This window comes from Varanus komodoensis, unplaced genomic scaffold (assembly GCF_004798865.1).
Source record: "Varanus komodoensis strain SLA01 unplaced genomic scaffold, ASM479886v1 scaffold20_3, whole genome shotgun sequence".
Lineage (NCBI taxonomy): Eukaryota > Metazoa > Chordata > Lepidosauria > Squamata > Varanidae > Varanus > Varanus komodoensis.
The window spans coordinates 685,066-699,918 of record NW_025335588.1 but is presented as its reverse complement, the minus strand read 5'-3'; the positions used below and the strand labels follow the sequence as shown (position 1 = coordinate 699,918).

The 14,853-nt window shown below is 67.3% G+C and overlaps 1 protein-coding gene across 1 annotated transcript in view; it reads left to right on the top strand.

The window, feature by feature from the left end:
- The first annotated feature begins 846 nt into the window (after positions 1-846).
- The window catches only part of DPH1 (diphthamide biosynthesis 1), a 15,867-nt gene continuing 1,860 nt past the window's right edge, over positions 847-14,853 (top strand). The window contains exons 1-10 of the mRNA XM_044430584.1: positions 847-1,101; positions 2,029-2,092; positions 5,906-6,027; positions 7,296-7,450; positions 8,560-8,681; positions 10,492-10,560; positions 12,843-12,999; positions 13,522-13,622; positions 13,814-13,892; positions 14,245-14,398. Of these exons, the coding sequence (XP_044286519.1) occupies positions 2,040-2,092; positions 5,906-6,027; positions 7,296-7,450; positions 8,560-8,681; positions 10,492-10,560; positions 12,843-12,999; positions 13,522-13,622; positions 13,814-13,892; positions 14,245-14,398 (1,012 nt within the window). The 5' untranslated portion in view covers positions 847-1,101; positions 2,029-2,039. The remainder of the gene's footprint in view (positions 1,102-2,028; positions 2,093-5,905; positions 6,028-7,295; positions 7,451-8,559; positions 8,682-10,491; positions 10,561-12,842; positions 13,000-13,521; positions 13,623-13,813; positions 13,893-14,244; positions 14,399-14,853) is intronic.

The window sequence follows — 14,853 nt, the reverse complement described above, 5'->3', positions numbered from 1 at the left end:
GGAAAACAAACAGCCCCAAATACATTTAGGAAAAAACCCATTGGGAGCAGGCGATTCAGGGGTCCAGGGGGTCCAAACCCTCCCCCCAGCCCCAAGTCAAGAACTCGGCTGAGGTTGAGATCAGCCCCCAAACGCTGCTCCTCGACCCGGATTCCCCCAAAGATGGGACACGGTGGGCGGCCGCGGCACGAGCAGGTTCCGCCGAAGGGCCGCGATTCACAGAGTGGTGTTTGTGCAAATGTGTGATGTTTGTGTGGGGGGTGAGAAGAGCGGGCGGGCGCCCTCCCTCGTAGACGCGTCAGCACCCGCCTGGCCTGTTCCGACACCCCACCCCGGGGTGGGAGGCGCCAGGCCCCCGAGCCACAGGGTGACTCAGCCCCTCCTGGCCTGAGCTCCCCCCCCCCGGCACCACCTCTGCGCGCCCCACAAGACTGCGGAGGGTGTCCTGAGAGAGCCCCTTGCTGGTGGGGGGTGCTCGCCCTCCCGCCCCACTGCCGGGCCATCCACCCGGCCACAAAGGCCCCTGGCTGGAGGAGCGGCCGGCCGTGGTGCCGGATCAGCGAGGCGTTCATCGCCCTGCTCGGGGGCCCAGCCCATGGCGAAGCAGAGGCTGATGTTTTATCTATCTATCTATCTATCTATCTATCTATAAAAATGCATAAAAATGTTTTAATAATAATAATAATCTGTTTATCTATTTAGAGTTTTTATATGCCGTCCCATCGCTTAACGCCTCGGGGCGGCTTACATAAATAAATATAATACAAAAAATATAGAATATGTAAATTAAAAACCCCGATAACAGGCAGGCGGGGCTCTCTGAGCATCCGCAGAGTGCCTTGTGCTCACCGCACAGGCACCGCAGCTGCCTTTCCCAGAGGGGACGGTTGGGGAGGGGTCTTCCGGGGGCGGCCCTCGCCTCACCGTCCCTTGCCGCTGCTCCCACAGCCCGCCGGCCGCCCCGCCGGGTGGCGCACCAGATTCCGCAAGAGATTCTGTCGGACCCAGCGCTCCAGGCAGCCGTGGCGGCCCTGCCCCACAATTACAACTTCGAGGTCTACAAGACGGTGTGGCGGATCCGGCAGGCGCGGGCCAGACGGGGTGAGTGAGCGTGTCCCGGGCCGGGGGCTGCGCGTCGGGCCTGGTGTGCTGGAGGGCAGGGGCCCTGTGCCGGCTCGGAGTGAAGCGCCGCCTCTCGGGACCTGTGGGGCGATGGCCGCCCGCCGCCTCCTCGCTGCCCGGGGAAGAGCCCAGCTCTCGCGTGTGGGCGCCCGGTGCCGCCGCGCCGCGATCGGCTGGCTGCAAGAAGCTGCCTGTCGGCCCGATGAGCCGCCTTGCCGGCGTGAAGCTGATGGGATCGGACAAGGCGGGTGGGGAGGCCACGCTCGGCCGCCTCGTCTCCCGGAGGAGACGGCCGGGCGCTCCGCCAGGGCCACCGGCGGCCATGCCGGGCCAGGAGGTCAGAGGCTCGCCGCAACTGTCCCCGCTGGGGAGGCCGGGGCCTGGCCCTGCCGCGGCAGCAGGTGTCTGCCGTGCCACCTCGAAGGTGTCGAGTCCCAAAACGGGTGCAGGGGCTCCCAGGCCAGCGGTGAGGCAATTCCGGAGTCGCTCCCGGTGCCACCGAGGTCCGAAGAGGTGCAGGTTCGCCTCTGGGTGGGAGGGAGCTGCCTGGGACCCTTGCAGGGGCAACGGCCCTCCCCGGCTGCCTTGCTCAGCGGTCAAAGGGGAGCGTCAGCCCCCATCAGGTGGGGGGCGCTTCTGGGGCGGTGCTTGATGGTGACTGCGCTGCTGCCAGCCCCCGTGCCCCCCGCAGCAGCCGCCCCCGGCTTGGCGCCCTCTGGGCATGATGGGCTTCCGGCCCTGCCGGCCCCAGGCATGCTGGGAGGTGTAGTGCAGGTGTGTGAGGGGTCCTGGGCTGGGGCGGGCCAGGTGTGGGAAGCAGGGCGTGTGTCCGAAGGGCTCCGGGGAGCAGCGGGGGCCCTCGGCGCACGGCAGCCCCCGCCCCTGACCTGGCCCCCTCTCCCGCAGTGGCGCTGCAGATGCCGGAGGGGCTGCTTATGTTCGCCTGCACCCTCGCGGACATCATCGAGAGGTGAGTGGGGGGGCTCATGGGGGGTGGGGCAGTGGCTGGGCTGGCCCCTCGGAGGCCCAGCCCTTCCCGCTGCATCCGCGAGCCGGCCGGGGGGCTGGGCATGGGGTGGGAGGCCGCGTAGGGGGTGCAGAACCGAGAGGCCTCCGGGGCACCCGGGCGGCCCGGCCAGGTGGGGATTTGGGGCTGCAGGTCAGAACCCCTGCAGGGCCCCCGGGGGGCAGGGCCGTGGCGAGGGCCAGAAGGCGAGGGCAGGGCAGAGGCCCCATGCCGGGACGGCCGGGGGGAGAACGGGCAAGGACGGCCCGCACGTGCCTCCCGCATCCCAAACGGCTCCGGGCTTGCGGGGAGCAGCCGTGGATGCGGGGCGGGGACTCAGCCATGGGGGGGGAGCCCGGGACCGTGGCCACGGCTGCTGCGAGGCTCCTCCACTCCCCCGCCCCCCACCTCCCTCCCTCCCAGCGAGGGGCCTCTTTCATGTCTCGACTTCAAAGGCAGCTGATTATGGCGATCCTTTTATCTGAATGAAACCTGCGCCATGCATGACTGCCCCACCGGCTGCCGCTCTCCTCCGCCCCCCCGGCTCCCCCCGAAAGGCCCGCGCTGGACGGGGGGGAGACATGGCCGGGCACCCCTGCCCCATGGCATGGGGCCTCTGCCCTGCCCTCGCCTTCTGGCCCTCGCGCTCCGGCCCTCGTGTGCCACGGAGCCGCCGTGGCCCCTCCTGGGAGGGAGCGAGTGCCCAGCCCCCCGGCGCTCTGAGAAGCGTAGGAGCGACCCCAGGTTCCGGCCCCCTTGCTGGGGTCAGGCCTGCCCCCGAGCCCGGAGCAGGAGCAGGTTGGGCTGCAGCTCCCCGTGCTGGCTGGGGATGCTGGGAGCTGCGGTGCCATGCACCTGGGGGCCCTAACTGGGAACCGGGTGGCACGCCTATTTGAGGGTCGGAGTGGGGACTGGGCAGCTCCGGGTTCCAGCCCCGCTCAGCCGGGGGGCTCCCCGGGGGTCTGCAGGCCAGTCTCTCGCTCTGCCCCCCTGCCCCGCAGGGCGGCTCCGGTGCGGGAGAAGCGGGCCTTGGGGGCTGCCCGGGTTCCTTGCCAGAGGGAGCACGGGCTGCACTTGGTGGCGCCAGTGCTGTGGGGCATTTTGGGGCACTCCGTGAGTGTGAAGCCTGCCCCCCAGGCCCCCGGCTGGGCACAACCGAGGTGGGCCAGCCTCTCTCCCGCCTGGGAAAGGGTCCCGGCCCAGCGGTGCATCAGCTCTGGCCGCGATTGCCATGCGGAGCGGCCGCTTGTGGGGGCGCTGCCGGGGCCGTGCCCCCAACACACGGCTGTCGCCCCCTCCTCTCCCAGGCGCTCCTGCTGCTCCCGCCTCGAGCGCGGCGTCTTTTCCAGAGACGTCTGCCGATGAAATATTTAGCAGGCCACGAGCAGGGGCAGCGGGTGGCCAGCACCGGGCTCGCTCAGCTCCGCTCCCACTGCAGCCCCTTGACCTGGGGGGGCTGCTGTGAGCGGAAGGATTTCTGCCCCCTCCTTTTGGCGGAGGCCTGTGCGAAGCTGGGGCAGGCGGCACTGGGGGCAGCTGGCAAGGGACGCTGCTTGTTCGGGGCTCCCCAGTGCTCCCTCTTCTCCTGGGCCACCCCAGAAGCGACTGGCCAGTAGGCCTTCCGTCTGGGCCATCCGGCATGCTGCTTCCGCCGTGGCCAGCTGAACTCTGAGCATGTCTGAAAGGCCTCCTCGCCGGAGCGCTGTGGTCCACCGAGCTGCCGATGCCCCCCGGGGGAGCCGTGTGCCCCCAGCCCTCCACCAGGATATCTGGGCGCAGGCGCCGCCTTCCGGTTTCGTGGCGGCTGCTGCTGAGCAGGGAGACCCTTCGGGTGGCACCCCAGCTGCCCCCTCAATGATTTGTGGGGGGCTTAGAAATTGTCCCCACTTCTGGGCCAGATCGAACTGTCTCTCAGCCCTCGCGCCTTGGTTCCAGCCGTGCCGCCCGGGTGTCTTTGGGAACGTCACAGGGGTGGCTCGACAGAAGCCCCCTTGCCCCACGCTGCTCATGGGGCCCTGTAGGGCAAGCAGCGGGTTTAATACAAAAAGGTTCGGGGTGGCCTCGATCCCACTGCAAAGGGCTTGGGGGCTCGAGGCCGAGCCAGGTGAAAGGCGCGCCAGCGGCTGGGAAGGGGCAGCGGTCGCAGGTGGGGGCAGGAGCGGCCGACCACGGCAGCGGACGAGTTTTGGGCCCACATCTTCGGAAGCTGAACTCCGAGACCTCTCTGAATTATGCAGCTCAGGCTGGCGCTTGCCTGCGTCTGCTTTTTGTATAATTCATCCTCGGCGGACAGGCGGACGTGGCGTGTCCCCCCGCCGCCCCCCCAGAGGCCTGCATGGCTTCCCTGGCACCGGCCTCACTCGCTCTCTGCAGCCGGCAGGACTAGAAACCGGGTCCTGGAAAGCCCCCCTCCCTCCAGCAGGGCCGCATCCTGGGGGCTTCCCCTCTGGTGAACCTTTGCACATGCCCAGAGGACTGTCCTCTCTCGAGAGGGTCCGCTTCTGTGGAAAGCCCTGGAAACACTGTGGGCATGCAGGGGCTGTGGAGGTACCCCCCCCCAGTCTTCCCTGGAAAGTCACACTTCCAAGTGATCCCGGTGGAACAGCTGCCGGCTCAGTCGATTCCCCCAGCTGGACAGGCCCCCTCCCAAAATGGAGCCGTGCCCCCATCTGGACTCGGGCCTCCGTCTTTAAATAGTGAGCGTGAGGCATACTGACTGGTCAGCGGAGGAATCTCTCCGCCCTGCACACGGATCGGCCCCTCCGCTGCCGGTCCAGGGGCTGCGGGGCCCCCCTCCCAGGGGGCTGTCTCTGCCCCCCATTCTGCCTCCCCCCGCACAGCCCTTTGGGACGCGAGTATTTGGATGAGAGCCTCAATCCCGTGATGGCGAGTGGCTTTCTCCACTTGAGGAGGCCGATTATGGTGGCCACTGGAAGCAGGCCGGAGTCCCTGGGGGCTTGCCTGGAGGACGGACGGCGGCGGGCACAGCCCGAGCCCCTTGCTGTACTGGGGGGGGGGGGGGTTCCCAGCTGTTGCCTGTGATTTCTCCAGCTCCCGCTTTCCCATCCAGGAGCCCTGCAAGGTAGGACGAGGGCTGTGCCCATCCTGCAGCTGGGTGGGGGAGGGGGCAAGCGAGGAGACTTGTCTGAGGGAGGGGGGGCCAGCGCAGCCCTGGCTGAGGGGCAGAGCACGGCGGAGGGGTGGGCTTTCCAGGTGGCTGGTCAGGCCGCAAGGTGGGGGACGCCTGGCCCGGCAGCTCTCCCAGGGGGAAATACCTTGGCGTCTCGCTGATCGCAAGCTCGGGCGGCCCAAGCACGGCCCTCGCCTGGAGCAGCCCCTGGGCGGCCGGGAGGAGGGCAGCCAAGATGGCTGACACAGCAGCCTGCCAGGAGAGGGGCAGCCCGGCCTGGGGAAGAGCGGCTGCGGGGCACCGGGAGCCCGTTGTGCGTCCCGGCCCGAAAGGCGGCGCACGGGGGGTCTGCGGGCTCGGCTCTGTCCCGGCTGTCGGACAGGAACTAAGGGGCTGATGCTTCGGGGGGCAGATCTTGCCCCAACACCTGGGAAAGCCGCCTCGCGGTCAGGGCACAGGTAGGCCGGCAAAGACCGGCCCGCCCAGGGAGGTGGCGGGCCCCCCGCCCCCGGAGGTCTCCAGCAGAGACTGGACGGCACCCGTCCGAGGGGCCTGAACCTGGATTCCTGCCCCACGCGGGGCTGGACTCGAGGGCCTCCCTGGCCCCCTCCCTGCTTTGCCCCCACTTCTGCTCCCCTCTCTTGTAGGTTCACGGACGCGGAAGCCGTTGTGATGGGTGACGTGACTTATGGGGCTTGCTGCGTGGACGACTTCACCGCCCGGGCCCTGGGGGCGGACTTCCTGGTCCACTACGGCCACAGCTGCCTGAGTGAGTATCTGCTGCCCGCCGGGGTCACCCCTCTCCCCCCACCCCGGAAACGAGCGCTGAGGCCCAGCCCTCCGCAGGGAGCCAGCCGCGTCCGGGCTTGGGGGCTTGGAGGCGCGTGGCGGTAGCTCGGCCCGGGGGGCTGGCCTGGCCGTCCTCGAAGGGCAGCTCCGCCTGTCCGGCCAGGCCCGGCGGGGGCGCACCCCTCAGCCCTGCAAGAGGGGAGGGCCGGGGCTCCCCACCGCCGCCCCGAGAGGCCAGACCCAGGCCCGAGCCCCTCCCCTGTCCCTCGAGAGCCCATTGCCAGCCCTCGAGAGGCCCCCCTCGTGGCCCTGAGGCCAGGGCCGGAGGGCGGGGCGGCGCCTGGGCCCGGATCTGCCCGGCTGTTGCTGGGCGCGGGGAGGAGGCGGCCGAGCGAGGAGGAGCATCGCTCCCTAGGCGGAACGGTACTCTGGATTCTGTTGCCATGGAAACTGCTGCTGTCCCAGATGCTGCTAACTTTGAAGTCCGCCCAGGATGGAATTGGCTCAAAATAACAGGGAGAGGAGTGCCGGCTGGGTGGGGGGGGGGTGTGCTCCACTCTTAAGGTGGATCTGCGGCGTTGGAGTGGAGGGGGGGCACCGGCTGCCGTGCGCCTCTCCCGCCGCCCTGGCTCGGCCCCTCTGGGCGCTCGGCGTGTGCCTGACGGGCGGGGAGCACTTTGCACGTGCTTGCAGGCGCTCTGGCTTTGTTCCATCCAGGCAGGGGCCTTCTCTGGAAGGCTGCTTCACGGGGTGCGCCATCGCATCCCCCAAGGACGGGGTGGGCGCCCCTTTATGAGGGGGCAATCCCGGTGCGCCAGCACTGCAGGGGGGGTGCACCAGGCTCGTTTCTGCTGCAGACGCTTTTATCCACTAGGATCTCTTTCCCTGAGTCTCCGCGTGGGGCATTTGGATGCCCCCATGGAGACGATCGGGCCAGAGCAGCTTCCTCTCCCAGGAGGGTGTTTCGCTAGGCTTCTGTTTTACTCCAGAGGAGACCACACCTCGTTCTGCATGCCAGTGTTGCCTGTCCTCACAGAGCCATGTTCTTGCTCTGTCTGCGTCGCCCACGTGGGCTAGAAACTTGGATATTTTAGAGGGCGGGATGGAACGAAATCCAAACCTTGTCCAGAGCTTGTCGGTCGCAGGGGTGGCGGCGTGGAATATACCTGCCCTCAGGAAGAGCCTCGGGGGGCTGGGGGAGCGTCCGGAAACGCCCCCGAGCAGACCCTTCCCCTCCTCTTCCCCCAGTTCCCATCGACGCCACGCAGGGCGTGAAGATGCTGTACGTCTTCGTGGACGTCAAGATCGACACGGCCCACGTGGTCGAGACGCTGCGCTTCAACTTCCGCGCGGGGGCCAAGCTGGCGCTGCTCAGCACCGTCCAGTTCGTGTCGGCGCTGCAGGTGGGCGGCGCCGTGAGGCCCGAGCGGCAGGGGGCACGTGGCCCGGGGGACCCGCACACGCGGCGGACGGGCGTGGGCATGCTGGGCCAGCGCCCGGCCCGGTCCGGCTGGGGGGCAGCTCCTGCGGCCCCCCCGCCCGTCGGATCTTCGCTCCGGCGGCCCCCACCTCCCGCCTGCCCGCCGTGTGCCCTGGGGCGGGCGCTCTGTTAATGTCACGGCAGGCAGGCAGGCAGGCAGGCAAGCTCTCGCACTGACTGGGCGGGAGGTGCCCCAGCAGGGCCGGCAGCCGCCTGATGGGCAGAGATGGATGGGGGCGCCGCCGCGGCTGTCTGAATGCGCCGCCGCTGGAGCGTTAAATGGCAGCTGCTCCGGGCGGGAATGGATGCCTCATGCCTCGTCAGGAGCGGTGGCGGGCGAGCTGCGCTCCCGGCGGCGCCACTTCAAGGCTGGGGAAGCCCGTCCGTGCGGTGTGATGCCGGGGGGGGGGTGTTCGCCCTTGTCTTCCGGCCTGGGGGTCCCGTCTTTCTCCGGGAAGGCAGGGGTGTGGGGCACCTCCCGGCCTGAGCTCTGGGTGCCGCTTCCGGGGAGCTCTGGGGGGCCCGTCCCCACACCGGGTGGGCCCAGCAGCATCCCCTTAGGAGAGGCCTGCTGTGGCTTCGGGACGGCTGGGGGTGTCATTGCGGGGGACACGGGCCTTCTGGGCAGCCCTGGGGTCCATTGGAACCTCCCTGTTCGGAAGCAGCCTACCCACGGATACCATCCGTGTTCTTATTTCTGTGGCAGCTGGGAAGCAAGCCTTCCACGAGGTTTGCGGATGGTAAAACCTAAGTACAGCATGAGGAAACTGGACTTAAACCCTTTAAAGGTTTAGCACAGGACAAAAGCAAAGGGAAAACCAGAGTACAAGCCGACAGCCATGGAAAGACACAGCAGCACCTTTAAAATCCTCTGAAGATGCTAAAGGAGGACATGGCAAGGTTTCACCGGGGCCCAGAAACCCGCTGGCCTCTGGCAGTCCCCTGCCGGAGACACGATGCTGGGTCTGCTTGTCCGGCTCTCCGCCGCCAGGGCTGCTCAGCGTCCCCACGCTCTGCCCACTCTCCCCACAGGCCGCCAGCCGGGAGCTCCGGCCCGACTTCTCCGTCTGCACCCCGCAGTGCAAGCCCCTCTCCCCCGGCGAAGTGCTCGGCTGCACGGCCCCCCGCCTGGCCCCGGACACCGACGCTGTCGTGTAAGTGGCGGGCCGCTCGCAGGCGCGGGCCGTGCGCTCCTCTCTCGGGGGGGCCGTGCCCTTTGGGCGCCCCGGCATCCTGGGCGGGGGGTGAGCGCCACAGGCCCCCACGATGGGGACCACGGGAGGGGCCCAGGAGTGCCGGGATGGGGGAGCCGCGCGCCTCATCGGGTCCGTCTCCCCTCGGCCCCATCAGGGCCCAGAACCGGGGCGGGGAGGCGAGGAGGAGGAGAGGCTGGCCGGGGAAGATGGGACCGCCTCCCCTTCATCTCTGCAAAGGGCAGCGGCTCCAGCCGCCGAATTACAGCCGTGACGCTTAATGCTCTGTGAATGCCACACCAAGGAACGCAGGGGAAGCTGGCCAGGCTGCAGGAGTGGGGGCTCCTCTGGCTGCCCCCAGCCTGGCTCACGGGGGCTCGGGGAGCTGTTGCTGGACTCCACGCGGCCGCCCGGGGCGGAATCCGGGACCGCAGGGCTGGTGCCCCTGCCAGCCTTTGCCTCTCCGTGCACGGGAGCGGCGGGTGGGAAGCCATTCCAATGTGCCTGGCCGGCCGGCATTCCTGGCTCGGGCCGGGGGCCACACACTCAGTGTTGTGTCGGCTTGGGCAGGCGTTTGCCGCAGCCCAGATAATCCTCGCGTGGGGCATTCCTCTGGAGCGGGGCGGCATCTCTGAATGCCCGGACCGCCCGTCCCTCGGCATCTCCGGGGGCTTGCAAGCTAAAATGCCGTGAGCACCGGCCAGACACGAGCCAAATATGTTGGCGAGAGGAAGGCTGGGATGCAGTCCAGCGGCGTGAATTCTCTGGGCCCGTCCAGGCGCTTCTCTCCCTTTCCAGGCGATCCACCTCGTTCTTTCCCCGCAGAAGCGTCTCCGGTCCCGCTCTGGTCCCCGGCGGGGCGAGGCTTCTGGGGCGGCTCTTGTGGGTTCGGGAGATGAGGCACAAGAAGGCCAAACGGGCTCGGGGCGCTGCCAAGACAGGGCTCGTCCCCGTTCGCTTTTGTGCAGTTCTCTCGGGCCGGCTCCCCCCACAGACACGTTAAGCAGGCAAATTAGCTTTGATCGTCTGAGATGTCATTCTCCAATTAGAGGCAAAATCTAGTCAGGTTTTCTGTCCAAATTCATTTTCCGACCTCTCACTCCATTAGGCTGGCCGAACGAAAGAGTTGGAAATGTAATTGCTGACTTGAAATCCGATTACAAAGGGAAGCGGAGACGCCTCTCGGCTAAGAGCCCCCCCCCCCACATCCTGGCCCAATCCTTCCCGGGGCGAGGTGGTGGTGCTGGGCATCTGCCCCTCCTGCTTTGCCCCAGTGCTCAAGCACCCCCAGCCCTCGAATCCAGGGGCCAGAGGCTCTCGGCCGGGCGCGAGGACCGCGTCCTTTGAACGTGGGCCGGGATGCAGGACCTGGGGGGTTTCTTTGGGAGATGCTCTTCCGTCAGGGAGGCCAAACGATGAGAGCCGCTGCTGGAAAAGGGGACTTCTGAGACGTCAGCCGTGGCAGCTGCACTGAGCCTCCATTTCGGAGGCAGCCTACCTGTTTGCTTCTTTGGAGGAAGTCTTCCTGAAGCTGCAGAGAGACTCCTCCAGCCACAGGCAGCTCTCCGAGATAAGCAGAGCGGCGTTTTAAAAAGTGGAAGAGGGGCGCTGCCTCTGAAATGGATGTGGGGTGCCTGTCTGGCTGAGGACTCCCTGGCCCAAAGGGCTCACGGGCCGCTGCCGGAGGGGCGCAGGCCCAGGAGCAGCCTGGCCCGAGGCCTCTTCCGTTCAGCAATCCTGTCTGAAGCACCTCGTCCTGGCTCTGCTGCAGGTACCTCGGGGACGGGCGCTTCCACCTGGAGTCCATCATGATCGCCAACCCGGGAATCCCCGCTTACAGGTATGGGGGGAACGGGGCGGCGCAGGGGTGGGGGGTCCGGCAGAACTTCCTTCCAAAGAGCTCCAGGGAGCGCTTGCTTGCTCGCTTGCTTGCTTTTGTGTCCCGCCCTTCACAGCATCTCCGGGCGGCGATAAAATACCTAAATAAGATCCAGCATTGAGAAGAATATAGCAAATCAATGCTTAAAACAGGACAACATTTCAAATAACGTGAGCTGCCCCGAGGCTTCGTTGCGATGGGGGCGGCATAACAATGTTTTAAATAAATAAAAATAATAAAATAAATAATGAGGAAAGGGAAAGGGCCGAGCTTGGCCGGTCCTCTGCAGCCCCTTGGCCCCGTTCGTGGGCACGTGGGTCGGGCAGTCTCCCCAAAGGCCGGCTGGGGCATTCAGGGCTGGGTGGTGGGAAGAGCGGCAGACAGAGGGGCCGGCAGGGCAAGGATGCCCGGCGGGCGCCAGCCCCCTCCAGCGGGAAGCGCGGCCCCTCCTTCCCCTTCCCAGGTCGCGAAGCCCGGTCTGCTGCCTCCACCGCCCGTGTTCTGCGCCCCTTTCCTGTCCCACTGCTCTCGGCCTGCGTTATTTTTAAAGCCCCCGGAGCTCCCCCCGCTTTTGAAACCCGCTTCAGGGGTAGCTTCGTCTCATTCCCCAAAGCTGCTCAGCCTGAGATGCTGGCAGCCCCCCGGCGGGAGGCAGGAGAGGGTTCCACGGGGCAGAGGAGGAGAAGCCGCCGGGGACGATGCCCCGGGGCACTTCGCCGCCTGCACTCCACGGGCCCCGGCGGGGCTGCTGTCCTCTCCAGCAGAGACAGACAACTGGTTCATCCGACCAGCAAGCCGCCCTGGGAACGTGTGCCTGCGGGGCTGCTTTTGCCCACCCACCCACACTTGTAAGACACAATCCGCAGCTGCCGCACAACGGGGCTTGTCTTGCCGTGCGAACCGGGCCCGCTCATCCAACTGCACGACCCATGGGTGAGCTGACCTGCGGGGGCTTGTTCAGACATGCAGGCTGGCCCGAAGAAACCTATCAGGCGGAAGGAAGTGCCAGGAGAAGCTTAATTTGTTCTTAGAGGACAGTCTGCAGAATATGTGGGAAAGCAGCTCGCGAAGGAAAGCATCCCAGCTTGGAAAGAGCCATGGGGAGGGTGTCCGTTGTGCCCTGCACGAGTGCCTGTTCTGGGCGCCTCCTGCCTGTCTGAAAGGGCCGGCTGGAGGGTCTCCTCTCGAGCCCCTCGCCCGGATGCCGGAAGCGACCCCTTCGGAGCGTGCAGGCGAGGCTCTGGGGTGCAGCGGGGGGCTGGGGCCATTTCTCCCGCTGGGCGGAGAAGCTGGGAAGACAGACGCGGCGCCTGGCTGGCTGGGGAGCGGGCAGCCCTCCTTCACGTGGAGGAGCACTTCCCATGTACTCCCCTGGAATCTAAACATTTTGACAAGCACCTGCGAGAGCGTTTTGCGGGGCACCCATTAAATGCTCCCCCCCGCCCCGGCCGCTGCAGGCTGAGGCCATAAAACGCAATGATGAGGCTGCTGAGAGGCGATGAAATATTCGCCACTCGGGCGAGGCCGGGCCCTGCTCGTCGGAATCTGAATTTCTGAGCAGGTCGTTTGTTACCGGCAGGCGGGGGACGGCAGCTTTATGGGCCGGGGAGGCAGCCCGGCCCTGGCGCAGCTTGATTAAAATTCCCTTTGTCGAGCGTGGCGACAAATCACCCAGTTCCCTGGCAAGTGATGAAGGGGGGAAAGTGGCGGAGCGTGGCCAGGAGCCGGCGGGGCGGGCCGGCCGGGCGCGTGCAGCCGGCTCTCCTCCTCACGAGCAGGCAGCTCCGGGGGCTCGGTAGGGGTCTTCCTTCCCTCCTGGTAGCAGAGCGGGATTGGGACGAAGCCAGGCAGCACCGCGAGGCACCGAAAAGTTTTGCGGTTTGGGCTGCCAGGGCAGGATCTACACGTGGCGCTTTGTGTCTCCGTCTGCAGGTTCAAGGTTTGGGGGCTGCAAAGCCAGAGTAGCCCCGCGTCCCTCGGGTAAAACAGAGCCGTGGGGTGGCAGCCCACTCCGGGCAGCCCGGGCCGGCGGTCTGCTCCGTTCGCCGGCCGCCTCCCTGCGCCCGCCCTGCCCCCTCCCCTCCTGCCCCGCTCTGGGCACTTCCGCTGCAGAGATGCTCCTTTGGTGGGCCCGTGTGGGGCTGGGGGAGCGGTCTGAGGCACAGCAGCATCGTGCCGGGGCACCCGTGGCCCCTTCCTGGGACGGCCCCACGGCCTGCTGACCACCGGACCTCCCTCCGCAGGTACGACCCCTACAGCAAGGTCTTCTCACGGGAGCATTACGCCCACGAGCGCATGCAGGCGGCTCGCCAGGCAGCCATCCGCACGGCCGCCCGCGCCCACAAGTGGGGGCTGATCCTGGGGACCTTGGGGCGCCAGGGGTGCCCAGCCATCCTGCAGGTGAGTGGCTTGGAGCCCCTCCCTGGCTCGGAATCGCCCTTGGGGAGTCGGCCAGGGCTCACATACGGGGGGGGGGGGGGGGCCCCCTCCCGTTCCCCCGGGACCCCCGGGTGGGCCTCCGCCCCCCAACCCCCCCCCCCCCCCGGTGCGCCTGGCCTGGACCTGTCTGGGGGGCCGAGCATCTCGAAGCAGAGGCCCTCTGGGGTCTGCCTGCCCCTCGCTTTCTGCCAGCCCCTGCCCGCATGCCGAGTCCTGGCTCTGCGGGAGCGGGGAGGGCCGTGGCGGCCCCTCCGACGCAGCCCGTGATGATGACGGGCGAAAACGAGCCGCTTTGAAGCCGTGTCCAGGTTGAAGGCAGGGAATGTCGCGAGCGGCAAACTGAGGCAGAACTTGGCAGGCGGAGGGTCTCTGCAGGTGTGGAGGCATCAGAGGTGCCGGGCCCCGTGGAGCCCTGGGGTGCGAGCAGGACGCCTGGGGGCTCCCGACCGCCGCTCACGGGCCCCGTCCCTCCCGCTTCCGCAGCACTTGGAGTCCAGCCTGCAGGCCGTGGGGCGCCCCTTCGTCCGGCTTCTGCTCTCGGAGATCTTCCCTGGGAAGCTGCAGCTCTTCTCTGACGTCGAGGCGTGAGTGCGGGCCGGATGGCCCCGGGGCTCAAAGGGAGGGCTGGGAATGATGGGAGTCGGAGTCCAGCATGCCTGGAGGGCCAGGCTGACTTACTCCAGGCCGCTGGCATGGCTTTTGGGGGACCCCCTCCTGCGGCTCCTCCAACCCTGCCGCTCCGGCTCTCAGGGGCCCCCCTTTGTCCTCCATCCAGGTGGGTGCAGGTCGCGTGTCCCCGGCTGTCCATCGACTGGGGGGAGGCCTTTGACAAGCCCCTGCTCACCCCCTACGAGGTGAGTGGCGGGGCTTGCTTGCTGGGGGCGTGGGCCCCCGAACGGGCAGGGAATCAGTGGACCCGGAAAGCCCCTGGCCCATTTCTTCTGGACCTGGGGCCCAGACGGGTGGGAGGGTGGGCTGGGACAGGGATGGACGGCCGGCAGGCGCTCCGTCTGGGACCGGCCCCATTCCCTGCCCCGGCCCCTCATGCGGCGCCCGCTTCCTTCTGCGTCCCGTTGGAGGTTCCACCTGGCCAGGGGAGCAACGGGTCCGCCCAGGGCCGGCTCTGGGGCCGGGGCTGCCCCGGCGGGCGCCCCTCTGGGCTGGGGGGCCGGGCGCCGCTCACCCTCCCGCTCCTCCCTCGCCCAGGCGGCCGTGGCGCTGAAGCAGGTGGCGTGGCAGGAGACGTACCCCATGGACTTCTACGCCGGCCAGTCGCTGGGCCCCTGGACCGTGAACCACGGCAGCCACCGGCCCCGGCGGGCGAGCGGCGCCCGAGAGGTGAGGGGCCGGGCCAGGCCAGGTGGGGGAGAGACCAGAGAACGAGTGGGGGGGCGCTTTCGCAGGACCGCCCGGTCTCACACGTTCGGAAGGCTCCGATGCACGGGGGTTTCACATCGAGGGCGGGCTTCGCGTAAGCCACTCTTGACTTCTCTTTCAAAAACACAACAAGTTGCGGCTTCACACTTGGTTCTCCCAGACAGCGGGGGGGGGGGGGGATGCCCAGTACAAACCCACCCAAATTCCTGAAATGCTCAAGGCTCAGTCTGCAGCAATTGTCTTTGCAAAAGCGTACATCTTCATTTATTTTTCAAACAGGGGAAAATGCAGTTTTTACTGAGGGAAAGCATGTCCGATTTTGAGAAAGCCCTCCTTGAGTAGGTTTTTCTGTGCAGCTCATCTTTTTTGCCCCTTCTACACACATTCCAACCATCGGAATCGCTCCAGGACCCCTCGTTTTTCTAACCCTAACACTAC